Here is a 19,336-nt window from a genome sequence, read left to right on the forward strand (position 1 = left end):
AACAGGTACATGTGTATATATATGTGTCCCCCACGCTGGCTCTTGTGTATCTTTGTTGCTGGTGCTCGGTCCCCTTGTGCTGCTGTTCACTCTCTCTGGCCCCCAGCCTCCGCTCTCTCCTTCTCTGTATCGCGAGAGACTCAGTCGGACAGGAACAGAAAAATACCCACAATCTTACCACAACAGAGCAGAGTAATTTACTGTCGCCATACACGGCTGTAATAGCGACTATAGAGTTCATGAACAGGATCACAGCGGGTTGATGTGCAGCGTTAGAGGAGGGAGAGAAACTCGACTGTGGAGAGAGTGTCTGAAGGCAAAAACACTGGATTATTGGCTCTGCTACCAGCTATGTAGCTCTCTGGCTAGTTAGCTAGCTATTTACAACAGAGGTAATTTACGGACAGTAGCCTCGTTAGCTGGCCAGCGGGCTAACTTACATTAGCTATTTTCCGTGGCCGTTTGCAAATGCTGCCTATTCATAGCAAGGTATGAATGTGTTTTCTCTAAACGATATACCAACATTAACTATAAGAAGCAGACCCTCAGTAGCCGACCAACTCGCTAACGCTTTTATAAGCAAAAGTTGCTGGGCTCGCCTATTAGCCACCGTGCAAATTGTATTGACAATATTAGGTCGTTGTTGTGCTGTAGTACGTAATATTACTCTACCAGTGTCACCGACGTTGCCTCGTTAGCTAGAGTCTAATATCAGAGTCTAGTGTGTGATTATATGACAGCTGTGTTGTTGAGGCCTGTGTCTGAGTGCGTGAGTCTGATCTGTTGTTTCCTTTTAAACGCTAGCGAACCCACAACACAAGAAAGGCGCCGGTCTCGAGTTACACAAGGAGCCGAAAATGGTGAGTGATCGTCGGCTCGTTTTTACTGGTTTGGTTGCAGTTTTAATGGGAACTCTGATGCTGAAGTGTTTGGATTAAAACCTGATGGTTTTGCTTCCTAATGAGAAATGACTCAGTTGTCACAATTCAAGATCAATAGTATCCAGTAGAAGACCTTTAATACTCTCTTAGAAAACGAGTCCGTTTGTTCAGAACCACTCGCATAGCACCTGTTAAACCTTACTGATGCCTTAACTGTCATATTAAAATCCAAACCTCATTAACCTACAAAAAAACACCAGAAATATTTATTGTTTTTTTATCAGCATGCTAGCTAAATTTTTCACTGTGAACAAGCTTGTTTTCATCCTCTTGACCAATATTTCTAATCCTTGAATAAGTGACAGTTATCCACATTTTAAAATTATTTGCCTTGCTAATTGAAGATATAAAAGTAGTGAGGCAAATTGAAACCGATTTCAATTTAAAGCTAAAACTAAAAAAACTCATGACCAGAATAGATACATCAGGGGGCTGTTCCACAAATAATAATAATTAATGAGTTAACTTGAGGACTATTCAGTAGGGCTGGCTCTCACCTCTTTTATTAATGGACACTTCTAACTTAAGGCTTAAATTTTCTGGCTAAAGTGAGAAATCCTGCTTTGTAGAATAACAACTACCCTCTGGTTCTGGGCATATTGACTTAGGCAATTTGTTCTGAGAATAACGATGAGCCATGTCTTACTAATGGTTATAGGTACATTTTTATATTTGACTCATTCATGCATCTCTAGAAAATGACCTCAAGCACTTATTATATATTTTGGGAAGTGTGTAGTCTCATTAGCACATAGACTATACATAGAGAGTTTGCTTCATATTGATACTTAAAAGAAAAATGATCATTGGCCAAATGGGTGCTTGGGGGGAAAAAAAAGAAAACCAAACACTCACAAGATCCTTATGCCATATTATTATTTTACTGTTGTTTTTGCAATAGTAGTCACTCTTAAGGGAAATAACCAAATTTGATCCTAATTAGCCTTTAGTGCAGGGGTGTCAAACCAAATCCACGGAGGGCCATGTGGGTGCAGGTGTTCTTTTCAACCACGCAAAAGCCCCACACTACTGAAAGTCAAGATCTATTGATTAGATCCTATGATTAAAAACAGGTGGAATGAGGTGTGGCTTCTGCATGGTTGGAAAGAAAACCTGCACCCACACGGCCCTCCGTGGATCTGGTTTGACACCCCTGCTTTAGTATATTAAGCATAACAAACAATTCCCTCATTCTTCAAATTTATGTATAGCCATTTTCTTTTTCTTTCTTTCTTTCTTTCTTTCTTTCTTTCTTTCTTTCTCCCCTCATATAAAAATATAAACACATCAATGCTTGTTCAATACACTACTGCTCTATATTTGGGGTTTCTGTTTTTTTAATTGTAATACAGGATTTTTCCATTAGCCAGGTAACTTGAACCCAGAATTGAGCATTGCCCAGTAGCAAAGTCACTCAGCTCATATTTATTGCAAATATATGCAGGTAATGATACAAGCATACTATGGACTTCAATTTGCACCGTGCTAAACAAAGCTGCAGATGATTCTTTAATAAATGAGGAAGGTGTAAATCATTATAAATGGACTTGTGTCCAAATTTTGGACTTTTTATTTACTATCTCAAAACTACTGAGTTGCATAACTTTTTTTGTTGTTGCTTCATTGCAGGCCATGGATCCATTCTTCTGGCTGCTTGTAGGCCCTTGAAAACACAAGACCACGAAAAGGGGGATCAAAGCATCTCATCAGCACTACTACTCACAAAACTAGGTTTTCATCATCTTTCTGATGGATGAAGACACTCAGCATGTAGATGCTTTTATGTGAATTAGCATGTCTTTAAGCAGAGTGCATAAACTTTTTTACAGCTGCTTTTTTATCTAACAGCTCGCTCGCTAATTAAATGGGGGGAACACACCATCATTACTCGTTCTTTGGACCATAATTTTCCCCAGATTGCAAACCGTGTGAAAATTTATCCAATGAAAAGTGTTTGCCATCACCTCAACACATCAATTTTTGACAGTCGCTAAAACCTTGTTGAGAAGGCTTCAGTGATTAGTTTCCAAGTCACAACAGAGCAGTTGCTTGCTTAGTCAGTTATGAACGGTTCCCTTTTAACCCCACCCAGCCCACGGGCTGCAGCAAGCTCCTCCCCTCTTCCACCATCTCCCTCTCCCTCCCCTTCCCCTCCATCACCCTCCCTACTGCCCCTTTCTCCACGCCCTCCTCCTTTACCCCCACCAGCCCCAGCTGGCCAGCCACTGTCTTCTCTTTCAGACACGCCCACACCCTCTCCATCTCCTTGCCTTAGTTGGACCGAGTTCTGTGAGCTCCATGCCCGGGTAGCGGCTGGTGACTTTGCCCGTCATTTCCGTGCTTTTCTACTGGAGAATCCGCATTACTCCCCAGACTCTGCTGCTGCTTTCTGCCGCCGTTTCACAGACCGATTTGTTCGGCATTTTGAGAGTGAACTGGAGGGAAGTGGAGCAGGCAGGGAGGGGACAGGGTGCTGGGTGGCCCAAACTGATGCTACATCGCTGGAAGAAGAGCCAACATCTCCACCCTTTTTGCCAGCCGAAACCACTGCCACCTGCCCGCCTGCTCACATTCGGGCTCCTCCAAAACCCCTGTCAACTCGGGTAGGATTGGACAACCAAGCAGGGGAGAAGTTCCCGAATCCTTCGGCATTTCAGGATTCCTATGCTCACACACAAATTCTTCCCCCTTCCTCTTCTTCATCGTGCTCCTCCTCAATGGGGGGCAACAATGGGCGAAAAGAGGATCGATTGACGGTTAAGCAGTGTCCTGGCAACTTACCTGGTGACATGGAAGAGGAGGAGGATGGGTGGGTTGGACCTGTGACAGGAGAGGAGGCAGAGTCAGATGAGCAAGCAGGGAAGGATGGAGAGTCAGAGGGTGGGCCTCTAACTGATAGCCAGACTCCAATAAGCCCCACCTCTGGCATGCAGTTAAACTCGGGATCTAAAGGTAATGGCACACCGACAGGGGGTCACTCCAAAAACAAACTGAAGAAGCGTTTCTCCCTGCGAAGTGTGGGCCGGAGTGTTCGGGGGAGCATGCGGGGCATTCTGCACTGGCGCAGTTCCTCCAGCGACTCCCCACAGAACTGTGGCCCCACAAACCCCACGCCACTGCCCTCCAGCTACAGCTACACTACAGGCCTGCAGGATGGGAAGAGGAGTTCAGGCTCTCAGGGCATCCCAGCCTCTCTCCCTGTCTCTCTTTCTCTCCCTCTCTCACTCCCTCACTCTTCCTCATCATCCCTGCCGCCTTCTTCATCCAGCAGTGCTACCTCTCTCTCACTCTCTGAAGCACGTGACCGGAGGAGGAGTAATGGAGAAGGTGAAAAAGAGAAGTGGAGTCATAGACTGGAAAAGCTGCGGCTGTCCCGCTCTCCTCCACCCACTTTGTCCACCAACATGGGACCCTCTTCAGGCCTCTTGCCTTCAGCCCTGCCCCCCAGCAGTGCGGCAGCCCCCAGAAAGACGGGCAGACTTGTCAGAGAGGGAGGTGTCACCGTCTTTTCATCATCGGATGAGTTTTCTGGCTCTCACAGTTTTCCAGGATTTTCCTTTGGACTGCTCCACCATGGTACGGACAACAACATGGCCTCCAGCTCTGGTGTAGGGCAGACAGGTGGAGTTCAGCCTCTGGCCACAGGAGGAGCTATAGGTGGACGGAGCACACGCTGGCACAAGTGTCGGCTGGTATTAAAAGAGCGAGACAAGGAAGGAGGGGAGAGAGGAGAGGAGTACTTCTTGGAGTTTTACATCCCTCCTAAGGTATGTGAAAGAACTATATGATTTGCTTGATACATTTTCATTTGTTTGTTTTAAAATCCCTTCAAATTTTTTTCCCTACCACTGCCATTCAGGTCAAATTAAGTTTTCAAAAGTTATAGCAGATCACAGAGACACGTCAGTTTCCTGCCTACAGAAAACATGTTTGTCAATATATTTTCAAATTTTAAAGAATGCTTTTAAAAATTTTTTAATTTTGACAAAATATATGGAATGCTGATAATGGTAAAATGGCAGACTACTCCTTTGCAGTGAACTGAAATTTTTTTAAATATATCTTCTTCCTATGAGACGATTTTAAAGAGTAAATACAACCTAAACACATTATTTTCATGAACATGAACTTTAAATGGCTGTAATTGTGTTCATAAACCCTGGTTTCTGTCATCACCACTATAAAGAAACCTATTGACTTTGTGTATGTTCCATTTCATATCAAATCAAGGAATAATAGAAACATTTTGAAAAATATATTTATGTGGAACACATCATCTGCATAAACCCAAAGCAATTGATACTAGTCTAATAATAGACTGTCCTTTGAACAGAAATTTCACCAAATATTTTTCTCTGAGAACATCTGTTGGCTTGTGATCACTTTATTTTAATCCACTGACACCTTGATACAAACCACATCTTTTAGGAATGTTAACAATACCCTGTTTAGTAAAACGTTTATTATAACATGGATTGATATATATACTAGATTGATACTTGATACTATGGATTGCTATTATATTTTTAAAATTAATTTAAATTAAATATGTACATACACATAGGACAGAGGACACACAAACTCAGAGCAGCGGTCAACACTCTTGGCACCTGGGGAGGATTTGGAGTTTAGGTGCCTTGCTCAAGGGCATCTCAGCTGTGGCCGGAGGGAGGAGACAGTGTTGTTCCTTCACTCCACCCAAACCCAATTTTTCTGCCAGTTGAAGGGCTTGAATAAGTGACCTTCCGATTCCAACTCCACTTTACACAGCTGTCTGAAATTAATACTTTGACTTTTGCGAGCAGTCTGCAGTAAATGTTAATAAGTTTCATCTGTTAGTCATGAAAGTTATTTGGTTTGCTTAAGAGGGTGAAATTTTATGCCTGCTTGGTGATTCTCTGAATCCAGGTGATGCAATTTGTGGGTTATGGAAGTTAATTAAATAGTATAATTTATTTTCTTACTGTCCAGTCCTCCAAGCCCAGACTGACTATACCATGTTGCTCCATTGTTGATGTGAGGAGCACCACAGCTCTTGAGGTGCCAGACAAAGAGAATACTTTCCTTCTGCAGGTGGGTTTTAACGATATCACTGTGTTCTATCAGGTTGTGTTGCTGTCTTTCTCTCTTTAGGCATTCTTATAACTTTATTTTAACATCTCTCATAACCAGACTTAATAAGAATTATTTGAACGAAAATTGTACTATTTTTATGTTTGTGTTATTTTTAAACAATTTTATGCTTTTTCCTCTCTCTCCCTCACTCTCTGTTTGTCTTTTTCTTCTAATGTCAGTTGGAAGGGCAGGTGCAGTATATAATTGAGACCAGAGACGCAGTTCAGATGAGAGCTTGGCTGAGTGACATCAGGAATGGAATTTGTCTGAGGTAACATAGAGACGTGTTGTTTGTAAATCAGTCCCACCAGTTCCATGTGATCTTTACATGCTACATCACCAACAATCACAACAGCACCTCTACAGAGCATTTGCCTGTGACGCTGCTGTTACACACCGTGCCCCCTCTTCCTGATCTAGTCATTATTTGCTTTCTCTCTGGTGATGTGGCCTTACTAAACGCCTGCCACGTATCACCTGACCCAAGGCTCTCTCTTCTGCATTGCACTTGGCCAATCACATCCATTAGCACTAATGAGCTCCTGGCTACCTGCACTGCCACTCGTGTGTTCCACTTCCTTCCTGCTTTTGTGACGGGCACTACTGCTTTAACTACTGCATCTTTCGATCCTGACAAAATCAACTCGCAGCTCACCTTTGCACATTTAAATACCTCAACTAAACTTGAGTGGTAGCTTCAGTACCCCTCTCTCATACCATGCCACACTACTTAAACGCTGTAGCACCCCAGCTACTTCCTTATAGCCTTGTTCATAGCCCTTTCCTTCCTCTCTAATTCCATGATCGAAAGGTCATAAACTGTCAAAGGCCATCTAATATGAAGCAGTAAGCCACACTGCAGACACCACAATTACAACTTCCCTGGCAGACATGATCTATCAATGCTATTAATAGCCTTCACCAATTCAGCCTTTATTCCCACAACTTGGTCGGTAATCATTTAGCGCTGCACTATACCATCTACCTAAACTCTTCACTGGTCTCTCCAGTACTGTAGGAATCATTTCTCCTTCCATACAAAAATTTTCCTGTACAAATTTTCCTTTGACAGTTGACAGACTTCTAGATTTGCTCAGTTTAACTTTCAGCCTAGCCAACCTTAGATTACCATTTAACTTCCCCAGCAACTGCTGTGTGCAAGGAACAGTAGTCGTCATGTCAGTCATGTCGTCCATGTAAGCCCTGATTGGGGAAGCCGAGTACTATCCTGCGACCTCTCCCCGCCTACGACCCACTTAGAAATTCAAAGGCTTTGAAAAGCACTGAGACAAAGGCATTCTCTAAATCTAGGAAAACGACATGTAGATCTCTACCCTCTTTCTTTGCTGTCTGAATCTGAATCTATGTTCCAAACATCCTGCAAAGTCAGAAACCCCTGCCTTTTGTATTGACATATCAATTACTTTGGTTGCTTTCAAAGTCTCTGCACTGTCACACTAAAGAAAATCATTAAAAAGACTTATAGGCCAAAACTGTTCTATACCCACAGCATCTTTCTCCTTAGAGATAAGGATACCGCCATTTTATTTTTATTCTCTGCCCAATTCCTTTCTCTTTCACTCCTTGTTTCACCCTCTCCTGCTCTCCACCATTCCTCTGGTTAACATCAGATTCACCCTCCTGTACACTTGTGCTGGTGTTCTCCTTAGTAGTAACAAAGGTGTTGATATCCTGTGAACTGTGGTGAATAACCTCTCGCTGGACTTCAACTGACTGATTTGAAAAACCCCGTAACAAGTAATGTTCAATGCAGGGCTGCTTTACTCCCTCATCCAAGCACCTTCTCTTTCCCTGATGAATCCTCAGACCTCACCTTTTCCTATCCGCACACACACACCTGCAACCTATTTCCTTCTCCTATCACCCCAGTTGCCACTATCTCCTTTCTCAAGGGGTATTGAATCTATAACTATAACAAAATCTACCAGTTTCTCTGAAGTAACTTGGAAATAGACAGAAGTAATTGGCATCCATTATTGTTCCATATTTAGTAAATATCAGAATTGCTTTTGACTTTTGATTTAACAGAATTTAAAAATGTAAACGAAATGAAAATGGCATGGACAAAACGGATGATATTTTTGTTTGCACAGTGTTTAGAAGCAATCACGTGTCACGCTCTGTGAGACTTCTGAGGCTGTAATTAGATACATTTGCCACTTTTTCTGAGCAAACAACTCCAACTGGCTTAATATTAAAGGTTACCTTAATTTGTTCCACAAATATTTGGAAGCTTAAATTTTTTAGCAGTGAAGTCATCCTGGCGCTTCATCATTAGTCTCAGAAAGTGATAGATTGTGTGATCAGACACTTGCTTTCTCTGGTCCATGTTCAGTGTAGTGCACACAATGATACCAGATTGCAGAGTAACTATTTTTCTCCATTTAAATTACTGATGATTGAGGGTGTGTTGCTAATTAAAAACAGTTATTTACAATAATTGTGAGGATACCAAAACATTTGTACTTCTGGTTATATACTGGCAAAAGTATAACATTTTTGGGCGGAGGATCAATGGATTCTGACTTAATATATATATATAAAGATATAATTTAAAATATTTTCATCCGTTGTAATACCCAAAGCATTCATGCAGTTTGTTTAGTTTCCAAACACTTTTGCAAATATTTTCTTACCTTGCAAGTGCTGCAATGAAAAACATTATTTGCAGGTAAAAATCCTCAGACCTCAAATAATTCTCACTGGATAGTAGTGTTTTTGTTTTTTTTAACTGTTGATTTCTAACATTCTCAATTAGCTTAGCAACATAGCGTTTCAAAGTGGAATCTCAATAATTTGATTAATCATTTTTGCTAAGGTTTTTTGAGGCTTTTCTATTTTTGTAAGAGAACTCATCTGCCATAAATAAATAAATATTGATTATACTCTCTGACTTTTTATCCTAGTGAGCAAGAGGATGTTGAGGGAGTTTGTGGTGGTGCACAGATGGACCTCAGTGGTACACCAGAATTCAGTGACCGCCTGTCTCAAGGTCAGTGTGTTATGTTTGTAACCATGTGTTAGATTTGGTGTTGGCAGATACAGATTCAAATATTTTAAAACCCAACTTACAAACAGCAGAAAACTAGATTTGCTCTTATTTGGGAAGTATTTTCTGATTTTGCAATGTGTGTACGTTGTTTTGATGGTCATAGCCTGCCAGTTAAAGCATCTTTAAATAGTTTTGTTGTGCATGTACGTTTTTATTTTATTATTTATTTAATATCTGTATTATTATAAATGTCTACATTGGGAAATGTTGTGTGATCATGAGAGAGATTTTCTGTATTGCACAATGACAGGTTGAACGTTACATTAGTATACCCTTTTTATGTGCAGTATGCTATGGAGGGGTTGGTGGTTCTCCACTGCTGGAGCCTCTTCCTCCTGAGTTGCCACCCCGTGCCCCTCTTGACGAAACAGACAGTCGATTGCTGGGTGGAGGTGGAGCTAGCCTTGGCACGCCATTTGCAGAAACCCCCGACGCCACAGGTAATCTCACACAATTTATCTAAAATGGCCCTGAGCTCAGAGATTATGGATAGGCTCCAGACCCATTGCAACTGTGTACAGAATAAGGCCATTACAAAAAATGCATGAAATCAAAATAGATTCCACTTTGCAGTGTGTTAATCAAGCTTTGCCAAAAATCATATATTGATTATCATCTTATCCCAAATGCTGATCAGTTTAAAAGTTTTCCCACATGCTCTGCAAGTCATACATTTCCAATTAAATACTTAAGAGTTTCAGAATCAGACATGGCTGATTTTAGCTAAATTCAAAATCAAACTCCAAAAAACTTTTTACTTCTAATCCACAGCTTCATACACTGACTGTTTCAAACTATCGTGTAGAAATAAATTTTCCTCATATAGTAACTCTTGTTCCTCAGGGTCTTTCCTGTTTTCCGAACCGGCAGAGCCGGTGGAGCACCCGCTGAGTGAGTGTCAGTGGTTTCATGGCACACTCTCACGGCTGAAGGCTGCTCAGCTGGTGCTGGCTGGTGGAATGGCAAGCCATGGCGTCTTCTTGGTACGTCAGAGTGAGACAAGGCGCGGGGAGTACGTCCTCACCTTCAATTTCCAGGGTAAAGCTAAGGTGAGCCTTTCATGGGTCAGACACACTCAACCATAGGGGTGGGCAATATTGCCATAAAATAATATCACAATATTTCAGGGTATTTTGGTGATAATCATATTCTTGGTGATATGAAGAAAACACTGGAAAAAACTTTTTTTTCAAAAAAAAATTTTTAAAAGCACACTATTGCAACCAAATAAATATTATGAATTAAAATAAAGTAAAAAATATATATTTTTCACAATACCATGGTTAATTGTACATTGGTTATTTTGTAAGCAAACCACCACCTTTTTGGAGCAAATTTCTCCACCTCAGAGCCACTTTCCACCATACTTTATTGTGACTAAATCACTCATGTAAAGAAAGTAGGCCATGTTATGGGTAAGTACAAGAGGTCATTACATAATCAAGTCAGAATATCACTATTATCACGATACAGAGTTTTAAAAATTATGACGATATTATCGCAAACGACACGATAGGGCATAACCCTACTCAACCATGCACTTATTTATCATTTATACTTCTCGACTTAACTTTCCCTTATCCTTAATTCCTAATTTTCCAATACCCCATCTTTTTGATATTGGACTGATATCTGATCCTAGTATCGGATTGGTGCATCCCTAGTACCAAACATTCTTTAGTTATCACTGGCAAAAAATGCAACATTCAAGGGTTAAGCAGTGGTAATATGAGACCCCATGAGTTGCTCCATCCCTTTTTCAGTTTCAAAATATTTTAATCTCTTTCTTAATGTCCTCCCCTCCACAGCACTTGCGGCTTTCTCTGAATGAAGATGGCCAGTGTCGTGTGCAGCACCTTTGGTTCCAGTCCATCTTTGACATGCTGGAGCATTTCCGGGTGCACCCCATCCCCCTGGAATCTGGTGGGGCTTCTGACGTCACTCTCATCAGCTTTGTCGGCGCCACAGCTGTCCGGCAGCCAGGTACTCACACCGGGGTCAGCGTTGAAGGGGTGGAGGGCTTGGGAGCGTAGGTATGGTTATAGATAGTGATTTGTGCTGGATCACCATCAGAGCTTTAATATTAACTTTTGCTAAGTCTGTTTTGCTGTCATTGTGAAAACATTGAGCATACAGAGCAATATCAGAATGCATTGGATTTCTGCCTTGTGTTTATGAGCATTTATGCTAATCTGAGTGCATAATTACAGTGCAGAAGTACTTCATGACCATGGCGTATGGCTACAATAGGACTTTGTCTATAAATAAGATGACTTCCCGTCACCAGCCATTGCATGCATTGGCTTTCAGCTCGATTTGTGACTGTCCGCTTGTGGAGTTCCATTCACATAAATGAAGTTTGTAGTTTGCTGGTTGTGCATGGCTTTGTTAATTGAGTGTGAAGTTTTTCTGACTTTTTTTATATATTGTTTTCTTCAGTACACATGGCCGGATGTGCCTCACTGCTTCCTTCCCTAGAATCCCTTACCAGACTAAACCTTTTATAAAAATTCCAGCTTTCAGCTGCAGTCTTTCTTAACACCCTGCTTCCTCCACATCACCTCCCAGTTGTTTCAGATATTCTCACCCTTTATCCCTCCTTTTCTCATCTTCCTTTCCCCACATTTTTCTTTCTTTTTTTTTTTTTCTTTCTTTTTTTTTTTTTTTTTTTGAGATGGGCAAAACAACAACTTCTAATTGAATATGCAGGACTACTTTTCACATTAAGGAATGTTTGGAAAAAATGTATGCATGAAGGTATAATCGGCAGTTGTTTCTGATTGTTACCATTACTAAAATGTAATGCTAAAAATAGTGGTGTTAAGAATCAGTTTTCAAGTTCTGTATAGGAAGTAAGGAACAGTTCTTAAAGGGAACATATATAATAAAATCACTTTGAGGGCATTACCCATTCTTTTGGGGATCTGGAACTCCCACAAACTGTAGGTTTTCATCTGCCTAAGTCATTGTGATTTTGTGCTTCTTCTTGCTTAGATGGCAGGCACTTCAGAATTGTCCTGCCTCTTAGTCTGCAATCACAGTGCTTAAGGTTAAACAAAGCAAAACAAATACAAAAGGCATGTAGAAATAAGTGATGGCAAAAAAAGAGAATGGAGTAAAAATTAATAAAACTAGTGTTTCTTCTCCTAGCATCTCAGTCTCTCAATTTTACTTAAAGGAACAGGCACTGAAGCATATTCTTCTGAAAAGGGCTGGAAGAGAAGACTGTTGTTGTCTGATCCTTGTGGTATTTTAACCAAAGCATGTAATAGACATTTTATTAACTGTGTAAACCTGTGGGAGAGTTGTATATTATGTCACTTTTTAATTTCTTGGTGCATTAATACAGAATTCAGATTTGGACACTAATAAGCGTGTGTATTAATCATTTTACAGTGGCTTGCAACATGGTTCAGCCAATTAGATTTCAGAACCAAAACTATCTTTTTAAATTATATTTTAATTTGCGCCTTTATTTTTTTTTTAAATAAGATGTTTATTGACTACTTGGCAAGTTATTTATCAATAGAATCTGCAAAAATGTGCATCTCTGGGTGCAATGTCAGGCTTGTGTACTAATATTTTCTGTGGCAAATAAGGCATAACCTTAATTAGAAATGGTATAGTCACTGCAGCCATATTAAATAAATGATTTTAATGAATTAATATGTTCATTTTAAACTCATCCCCAATTTTTCACATAATTCTCTGGCATCTCTACTCGTTTTCACTTCAGTCTCTATATAATTTATTTCTATCATCCCAGCCATGTCAGTCTTTCCTTTGCTCAAATCTTTGCACTTGCATTTCTCTGTCTTTCATTCTAATATCATAATAATTCATCTTTTTCTACTTGCATTTATCCTCTTCATGCACCACTCCTTGCTCTGCCCCTTTGCCCTACCTTCTTATCCTCAGGCCCTTCCCCCTGCCAGTGCCGACCAAAGCTCTGATTGGCTGTCTTTGTTGTTGTTTGTCGTTGGGTCATCTTCGCAGGCCGGGACAGGGCAGGCAGCCGGCCCACAGTCTGTGATGCCATCACCACGCGCCACCCTGACTCTCCATCAACCCCCATCTCTGACTGTGTGTAAGTGAGACCAGATTTAATAGAGAGAGCTAGAGAGAAGGGGAGGGATTGAAACAAAAAAATAAAAGACATGATAGTTTTACAGCATTGATCCAAGGTAAGAAATAGCACAGTGGAATGAGGAGCATATAAACTAACTGATAAAATAAAGTATTACTCCAGCATTTTTCAGCATAATCTCTCTCACACCTGTTGCAGACATTCATTTACCAGAAACATTTTCATTTATTTATTAGAGAACAGAAAAAGACTTGTGGCAGGTAATCCAGCTCAGCACCTCCCTGCCAATTTATTTCATGTTTTTATGTTTTGAATCATTGCTTGTTTTAAGGACAGTGAAATGATGATGTATGATACCTGACTATGCTACAGATGTGACAGAGTGAGAGATGCTAAAATATTCTTTTATGACAAAGTCTAGTCCACAATAATATACAGAAAGCAATCCAGCTTAGAGAACAGAAAAAATGGTTAATAATAATAAGGAATAAGGGCCTGAACTATATATCAGAGATAGTGAGATGGGAGGAAGTGGAGTAGCAGCTCATCCATTCACCTCAGAGCACATATGTCTGCCTAACGTTCCATTCACGGCTGGATTTCAGTTGCTTAGATCCCATCCTAGACCTATTCGTCACCAGATAACATTGAACATTGTTCACTCTAGCATCTGTTTATCACATGGCAGCAGTTCTGCTCAGTACAGCTTTCCATATTTAAATGATATGTCACACATATGACAGATGACAAGCTTTCTCCACAATTACATTATTTTATGGGAACTTTCCTCTAATACTATTTTTCAACTGTCAAGTTATTGTGAGTTATTTGTAGACAATAGGATTTCACGCTCAATTTCATTGTGTTTTGTGGAGAGCGGTAAAGAGTCTGTGCTATGTGTGTCTAGCTCCATTACTGGGTAACGATAATGGCTTATTTTTAAACAGATCTCTCATTTACGTACTCTTGTTTTCTCTTTCTATTTCTTTCTATCTTTTACTCTGTCTCTTCCATCTTCTTTCTCTCTTTCATCTTGCTTTTTTTCTGGAACTTCCCTTGTTGACATATTGGGCATTATTTTTTGCTTCTCAATCCTGTTTTTCTTCTCTGTTTCTCTCTTTTTCTAACTCGCTTTTGATGTATCTCACTTTATCTATCTGCCTCTATTTGTCTCCCCTTAACTTTGCCTCTTCCCATCCCTCCACATCTTTCCCCCTCCCATTTTCTCTTTCACTCCTCTTTCCACTGCCTCCCTCTTCTCTCTCTCTCTCTCTCTCTCTCTCTCTCTCTCTCTCCCTCTTTTTTTTTTCTCTCTCTCTCACAGACTTGAGCAGCAGACCCCGTAGTCCCCCACAGCCCCCACCTCCCCCTCTGCCGCCCGGACGCCCACCGCCCCCCACACCACCTCAGGAGCGGAGCAGTGATCCAGATGCTACAGGAGGAGGAGCGGGTGCAGCTGGCAGTGGAACAGATGAGTGCGAGGAGCGAGAGAGGGACGTGTCCCTCCGGCAGCTGGAAGGAGCGGAGGGCGAGGAGAGAGAGGGAGGCCGGGCGAGAGCCATCGACAACCAGTACTCTTTTTTCTGAGAGTGGAGCAGGAGAGCCAGTCACAATCAGTATTTTTCACTTCGTAGGAAGAAGAACTGACAGGGTCGGGTGAGGAACAGAGTAATAACACTACAAAAAGAAAAAAAAAAAAAAGCTTTGAGTGAGAGAGAGACGGAGGGAGATGCACACACTCACAGACATACAGACAGCAACAAATGCACACACACTGACCACTGAAAGAGTGTAATAAAACACTAAAGTAACGGTACACTAACTGGAGCTTGGCTGAAGAAATGCTGGTCAATGTTACACTACTTTTTTGGCTTTTTTTTCTTGGTGCGTCTCAATATTAAAGGTCCCTCTCATAGTTCTCTTGCATAGGAAGGCAGCAGCAGTTGATGCGGTACTGTACTTTCACCTCGTGCAATCACACTGGATGGTACTTTACCACCACGTGGTGCTATCATTTACACACATACATACCTACACACACACGTTTCAGATTTTTCAACCAGCAGCACTTTTTTTTGGTGTGTGTTTCCTGTTCATTTCTATGGAGAGAGATTAGTCTCAAAATGCTTTACAAATGTGTAAATGTTAAACCACAAATTAAACACAAGTCACAAATATGTTTCACTGTTCACAAATGAATACATCCCAATCTGTGTCTCACAGTCTGCAATTAGTACAAATACAGTTACATTCATCAATACATGTTTTTGGTTTTCATAGATATATCACAATTTTATCACAATGAGAAAATAAATACATTTGTTTAAATTTACATTGCAAATATTTGTCGAAAATCGAAGTCTCGAATTTAAAATTTATTTGTAAAATGTAGAATCTGCATTTGTGGTTCAAGTCACTCACTTGTTTCCGTGACAGGCATTTGTAAAGTATTTTGAAACTAATCTCTCTCCATACATTTCAGTCTCACTCACTGCTGTAACAATGCTAGGCTTCACACATGACTTAGCAACAGCTAGTTGTTTGCCAAAATAAATAACCTAATCTCATCTGTGAGTCAGTTAACAAAGTCTGATAAAACAGATGTTAAAACAACTCCATGGATTTTATTTAGGGTGACCAGACATCCTCTTTTACCCAGACATGTCCTCTTTTTTAGACTGAAAAAAATGTCCGGGCGGAATTTCACAAACGTCTGGGATTTTGTTTTTCTAGAGCTTACATAGAATTTGGAGAAGCCTTTTATTCACAAACTAGTCCCGCCCTCCCCTACTCCGTTTGGTTCGCTTGAGTGAGAAGGGGGCGTGGTGAAGTAGCTTAAAATCTTCGGATTGGACGGTGATCTGGTCACCCTTTGTTATTACCTCAGTCCTGGGGTCACACATGTATCAGACTCCTCAAGACTGGCTCTTCTGATCAGGGGTGACCTTTTTACCCTTGGAATTATTTGCATGGTGGTCTCTGGCTTGGTGGTCAGCTTGTCTTTCATTGAGGTGTATGAGCCCTTATCTCTCATCTAATGCCCTCTGCTGGAGGGTGCATTGCGTTGAGAGATAGGATCAATATTTCTGAACCAAACCACTGTAAAGCACATCTGTATATTGCTGCCATTCTTACCAGCCACTCATTAATTTACATAATGTCTAAGTGAGATCATTGGAATATAAGTTGGTGTGAAGATGATGGAAAATTGCAACATTAATAAATAAAAAATGTATCTAGATAAACTGTTCCCAAACAAATATAATTATCACTCAAACAATGAAACGGATGTCGTTTGACAGATTCAAGAAGTATTAAGACAGCACATCAGTGTTCTGGTTAGCTATAACAGATGTGCTTAATACTCACTAGGGCTGCACTACAAGTACAAATTACTAGGACTGCACTGATACATGGATCCAGTAATTTTCACATGCATATCTGCTCATTACATTACTTATGCTGATCCATAAACACTAACCAAATGTTGGAACTGGAGTAATATTTGGTGTAGTATTTATTCTTGCAAATTCTGAAAATGAATAAAATGCAAATATTTGTTACAGTATCCCAGCACCATCTGAATGTTCTGCTCTTCCTTTTCTTAAAATGTGAAATTGAGTGTGTTGAATCAGTTTGAAAGAGCACAGATTTATTTTTGGGTCAATCTATGATGCTTGATGCAAGTTTTGAAATAGGCAGTTGTAGCATTTGATTCTGAATAAAGTTTCAATTGGGTCATGTAATCCAGGTGGGAAATTCAGGATTGAAAAAAATATTTATTTTTTAAACTGGCTTTGGTAACATAATTGAACAGTATTCTGCATTATTTTAAAAATGTTCATTTATTGGATTATGTAAATGTCAGTATCACAGTAATGCTGTAAACCATATATAGTGCTGCCTTATATGGGAATTCAGACCAGAGTTGGATGTATACATGTGTATGTACTTATGTAAGGTTTTAAATATGTTCAAATTGTTGTACTTCTACTCAGTTATGCGTTATATTTTTAACCATTCATACTTGGTTAAATATAACTTGAATATAAACTTGTTTTAATCCAGACATGTTTTAGTAGCGAGAGCATCTGTGCTGTTTTGTGATTGGTCACTCCAGTTATTTTCAAACTTTTAGCATATGTTTGGACCAAAAGGAGAATACAGCTGTACACAATTTTTCTGATGGTTGCTGGGAGAATTAAAAAGTTCCTCTGCAATAATATAAGTAACTCAGTACTTATGTTGTTTGATGAATGCCACTACGTTTATACTTCTACTCAAGTTTTAAGTGTTTTAATCATTAATTTTATCCATGTAAAAACAGTATATTTTTACTTGAGGGTGGATTCGGGTGCTCTGAGTTAGACCTAAACCAAAGTGTATTATCACATTTTAAATCCCAAAAGTATATTCATTATGTTAAAAAACTCCCATGGGGTCTGTTTTTGTGCTCATTGCAGTTTGATAATGAGATTTGGTAGACTGATAAACAAACAAAATGAGTGCTGGAATAAGTGGCGGTATAATCCAGATGTAAAAGTGATTTGGTTGTAAAATACTGAGCTTATCTCCAGTGGCAGAACACAATCACTCTCTTTCTCCTTCTCATCGTGTATCTCTTTCTGTATCTATATCCAACAGCTACACTTCTTTCATGTAAGCTATCTGTCTTTTTATTTGTTCCGAGTCTGTGTCTCTAAAGTACTCTTAGTCTAACTTGTGCTCCCTACATCCTCTCTCATCTTACTTTTGTACATGTGTGCGTGCGCACAGTTTTTAGGTTTATTAGTGAGTTTGTTTCAGTGGTGTAGGAGGGAGAGAGAATGTCCTTCATTTACAAGAGAAATAGTTTCTTATTGAATATGCTGACAAGGATGGTAACCGTGGTAATAATTATGATAGTAATAATTCTTTAAATAATAGTATTAATTTTATTTTATTTTTTTAATGGCTTTGTTGTATGTTGTATACTCTGTTTATGCATAATATTTGTTCTCCTGTTTGTTTTTATTTGTTTATTTTTCTGAGTTTCAACATTTGTTGTGCCTTTTTATATTGCTTGTAAGCTCCCTCAGTCTGTCCCACTACAGTTTCCTCGTGTTAAAAAAAAGAGGATAATCAAATAGCCCTTTTTTCCCTGTGCCTTTTCTGTGTTTTGCCATTTCCTTTTATTCTGTGCCAGTCTTGATTTTGTGCCTCAATCTGTGCCACCATGTCCAATACCTAGTTTAGTGCCTACCCTTCATCTTACTAATTTCGTCTTTCATCCCATTATTGTATCCCACTTTTCTGTCCTCTTCTTCAGTTTTTATACCTCTATTGCCCTGTCACTCATGTTTTTGTTCATTGTATTCATGTCCTACCCTGTATTTTTAAACTTCTATTTGTGCCTTCTCTCTCTCACGCTCCTTTTCTCTCTCTCTCTTCACTCTCTCTCTCTCTCTCTCTCTCTCTCTCTCTCTCTCTCTCTCTCTCTCTCTCTCTCTCTCTCTCTCTCTCTCTCTCTCTCTCTCTCTCTCCCCCACCTCCTCCCCCTCTGTGTTGGGACCGTGTGTTGAGGAGGACAGTGGTGTCCACTCTGTAATTAGTTTCAGGTACTAAAATAAATTTAATAATAGTAATAATAATAATAATATTGATGAAGATTAAATAATCATGGTGGTGATGATGATGATGATGATGATGATGATAATATAAATATGCTGAAACAATATGTTTTGAGTCATGACTGTTGGCTGATGATTTTGTGGTTTAAAGAATAGTCGACGGAAATGTCTGCATAATTTACATAATTGTTTGATGTTTGAAGTATTAGGCTACACAAGCATGTTTGATATATTAGCCTGATATCTACAGTGAAATGCTAAAGAAATACCCTTGACATACCAAACATGGTATGGTATAAATATATCCTTTTATATCAAGAATTTCTGGATCAACAGCATCGCTGCCTAATGGGATTATTTGACAAAGCAGTATGTGTCAGTCAAAAGCTAAAGAAGGAAACTTTAGCTATCATACATGTCTGAGCTGATGGAGTTTATCAATACTATCAAAGTACAAACTTTTCAAAAAGAACAAAATTTTAAATACAAAGAACAGTTGGATCCTACACAA

General features: G+C 39.8%; 1 protein-coding gene across 2 annotated transcripts; it reads left to right on the forward strand.

Annotated features, from left to right (window-relative positions):
• sh2b1 (SH2B adaptor protein 1) lies at positions 1 to 18,918 on the forward strand. Of its 2 annotated transcripts, XM_066642301.1 has the most exons (11): positions 1 to 489; positions 805 to 860; positions 2,571 to 4,708; positions 5,913 to 6,014; positions 6,236 to 6,327; positions 8,984 to 9,069; positions 9,417 to 9,569; positions 9,973 to 10,178; positions 10,938 to 11,112; positions 13,126 to 13,216; positions 14,541 to 14,690. In XM_066642301.1, the coding sequence occupies exons 3-11, from the start codon at positions 3,005 to 3,007 to the stop codon at positions 14,560 to 14,562; spliced, it is 2,631 nt and encodes an 876-aa protein (XP_066498398.1). In that variant the 5' UTR covers positions 1 to 489; positions 805 to 860; positions 2,571 to 3,004; the 3' UTR covers positions 14,563 to 14,690. The 2 variants fall into 2 exon arrangements, with proteins under 2 accessions (XP_066498398.1, XP_066498397.1); XM_066642300.1 differs by lacking the exon at positions 13,126 to 13,216 and having other exon boundaries at positions 14,541 to 18,918.
• Positions 18,919 to 19,336: the final 418 nt, after the last annotated feature.

Source organism: Hoplias malabaricus, chromosome 13, assembly GCF_029633855.1.
Source record: "Hoplias malabaricus isolate fHopMal1 chromosome 13, fHopMal1.hap1, whole genome shotgun sequence".
Taxonomy (NCBI): Eukaryota; Metazoa; Chordata; class Actinopteri; order Characiformes; family Erythrinidae; genus Hoplias; species Hoplias malabaricus.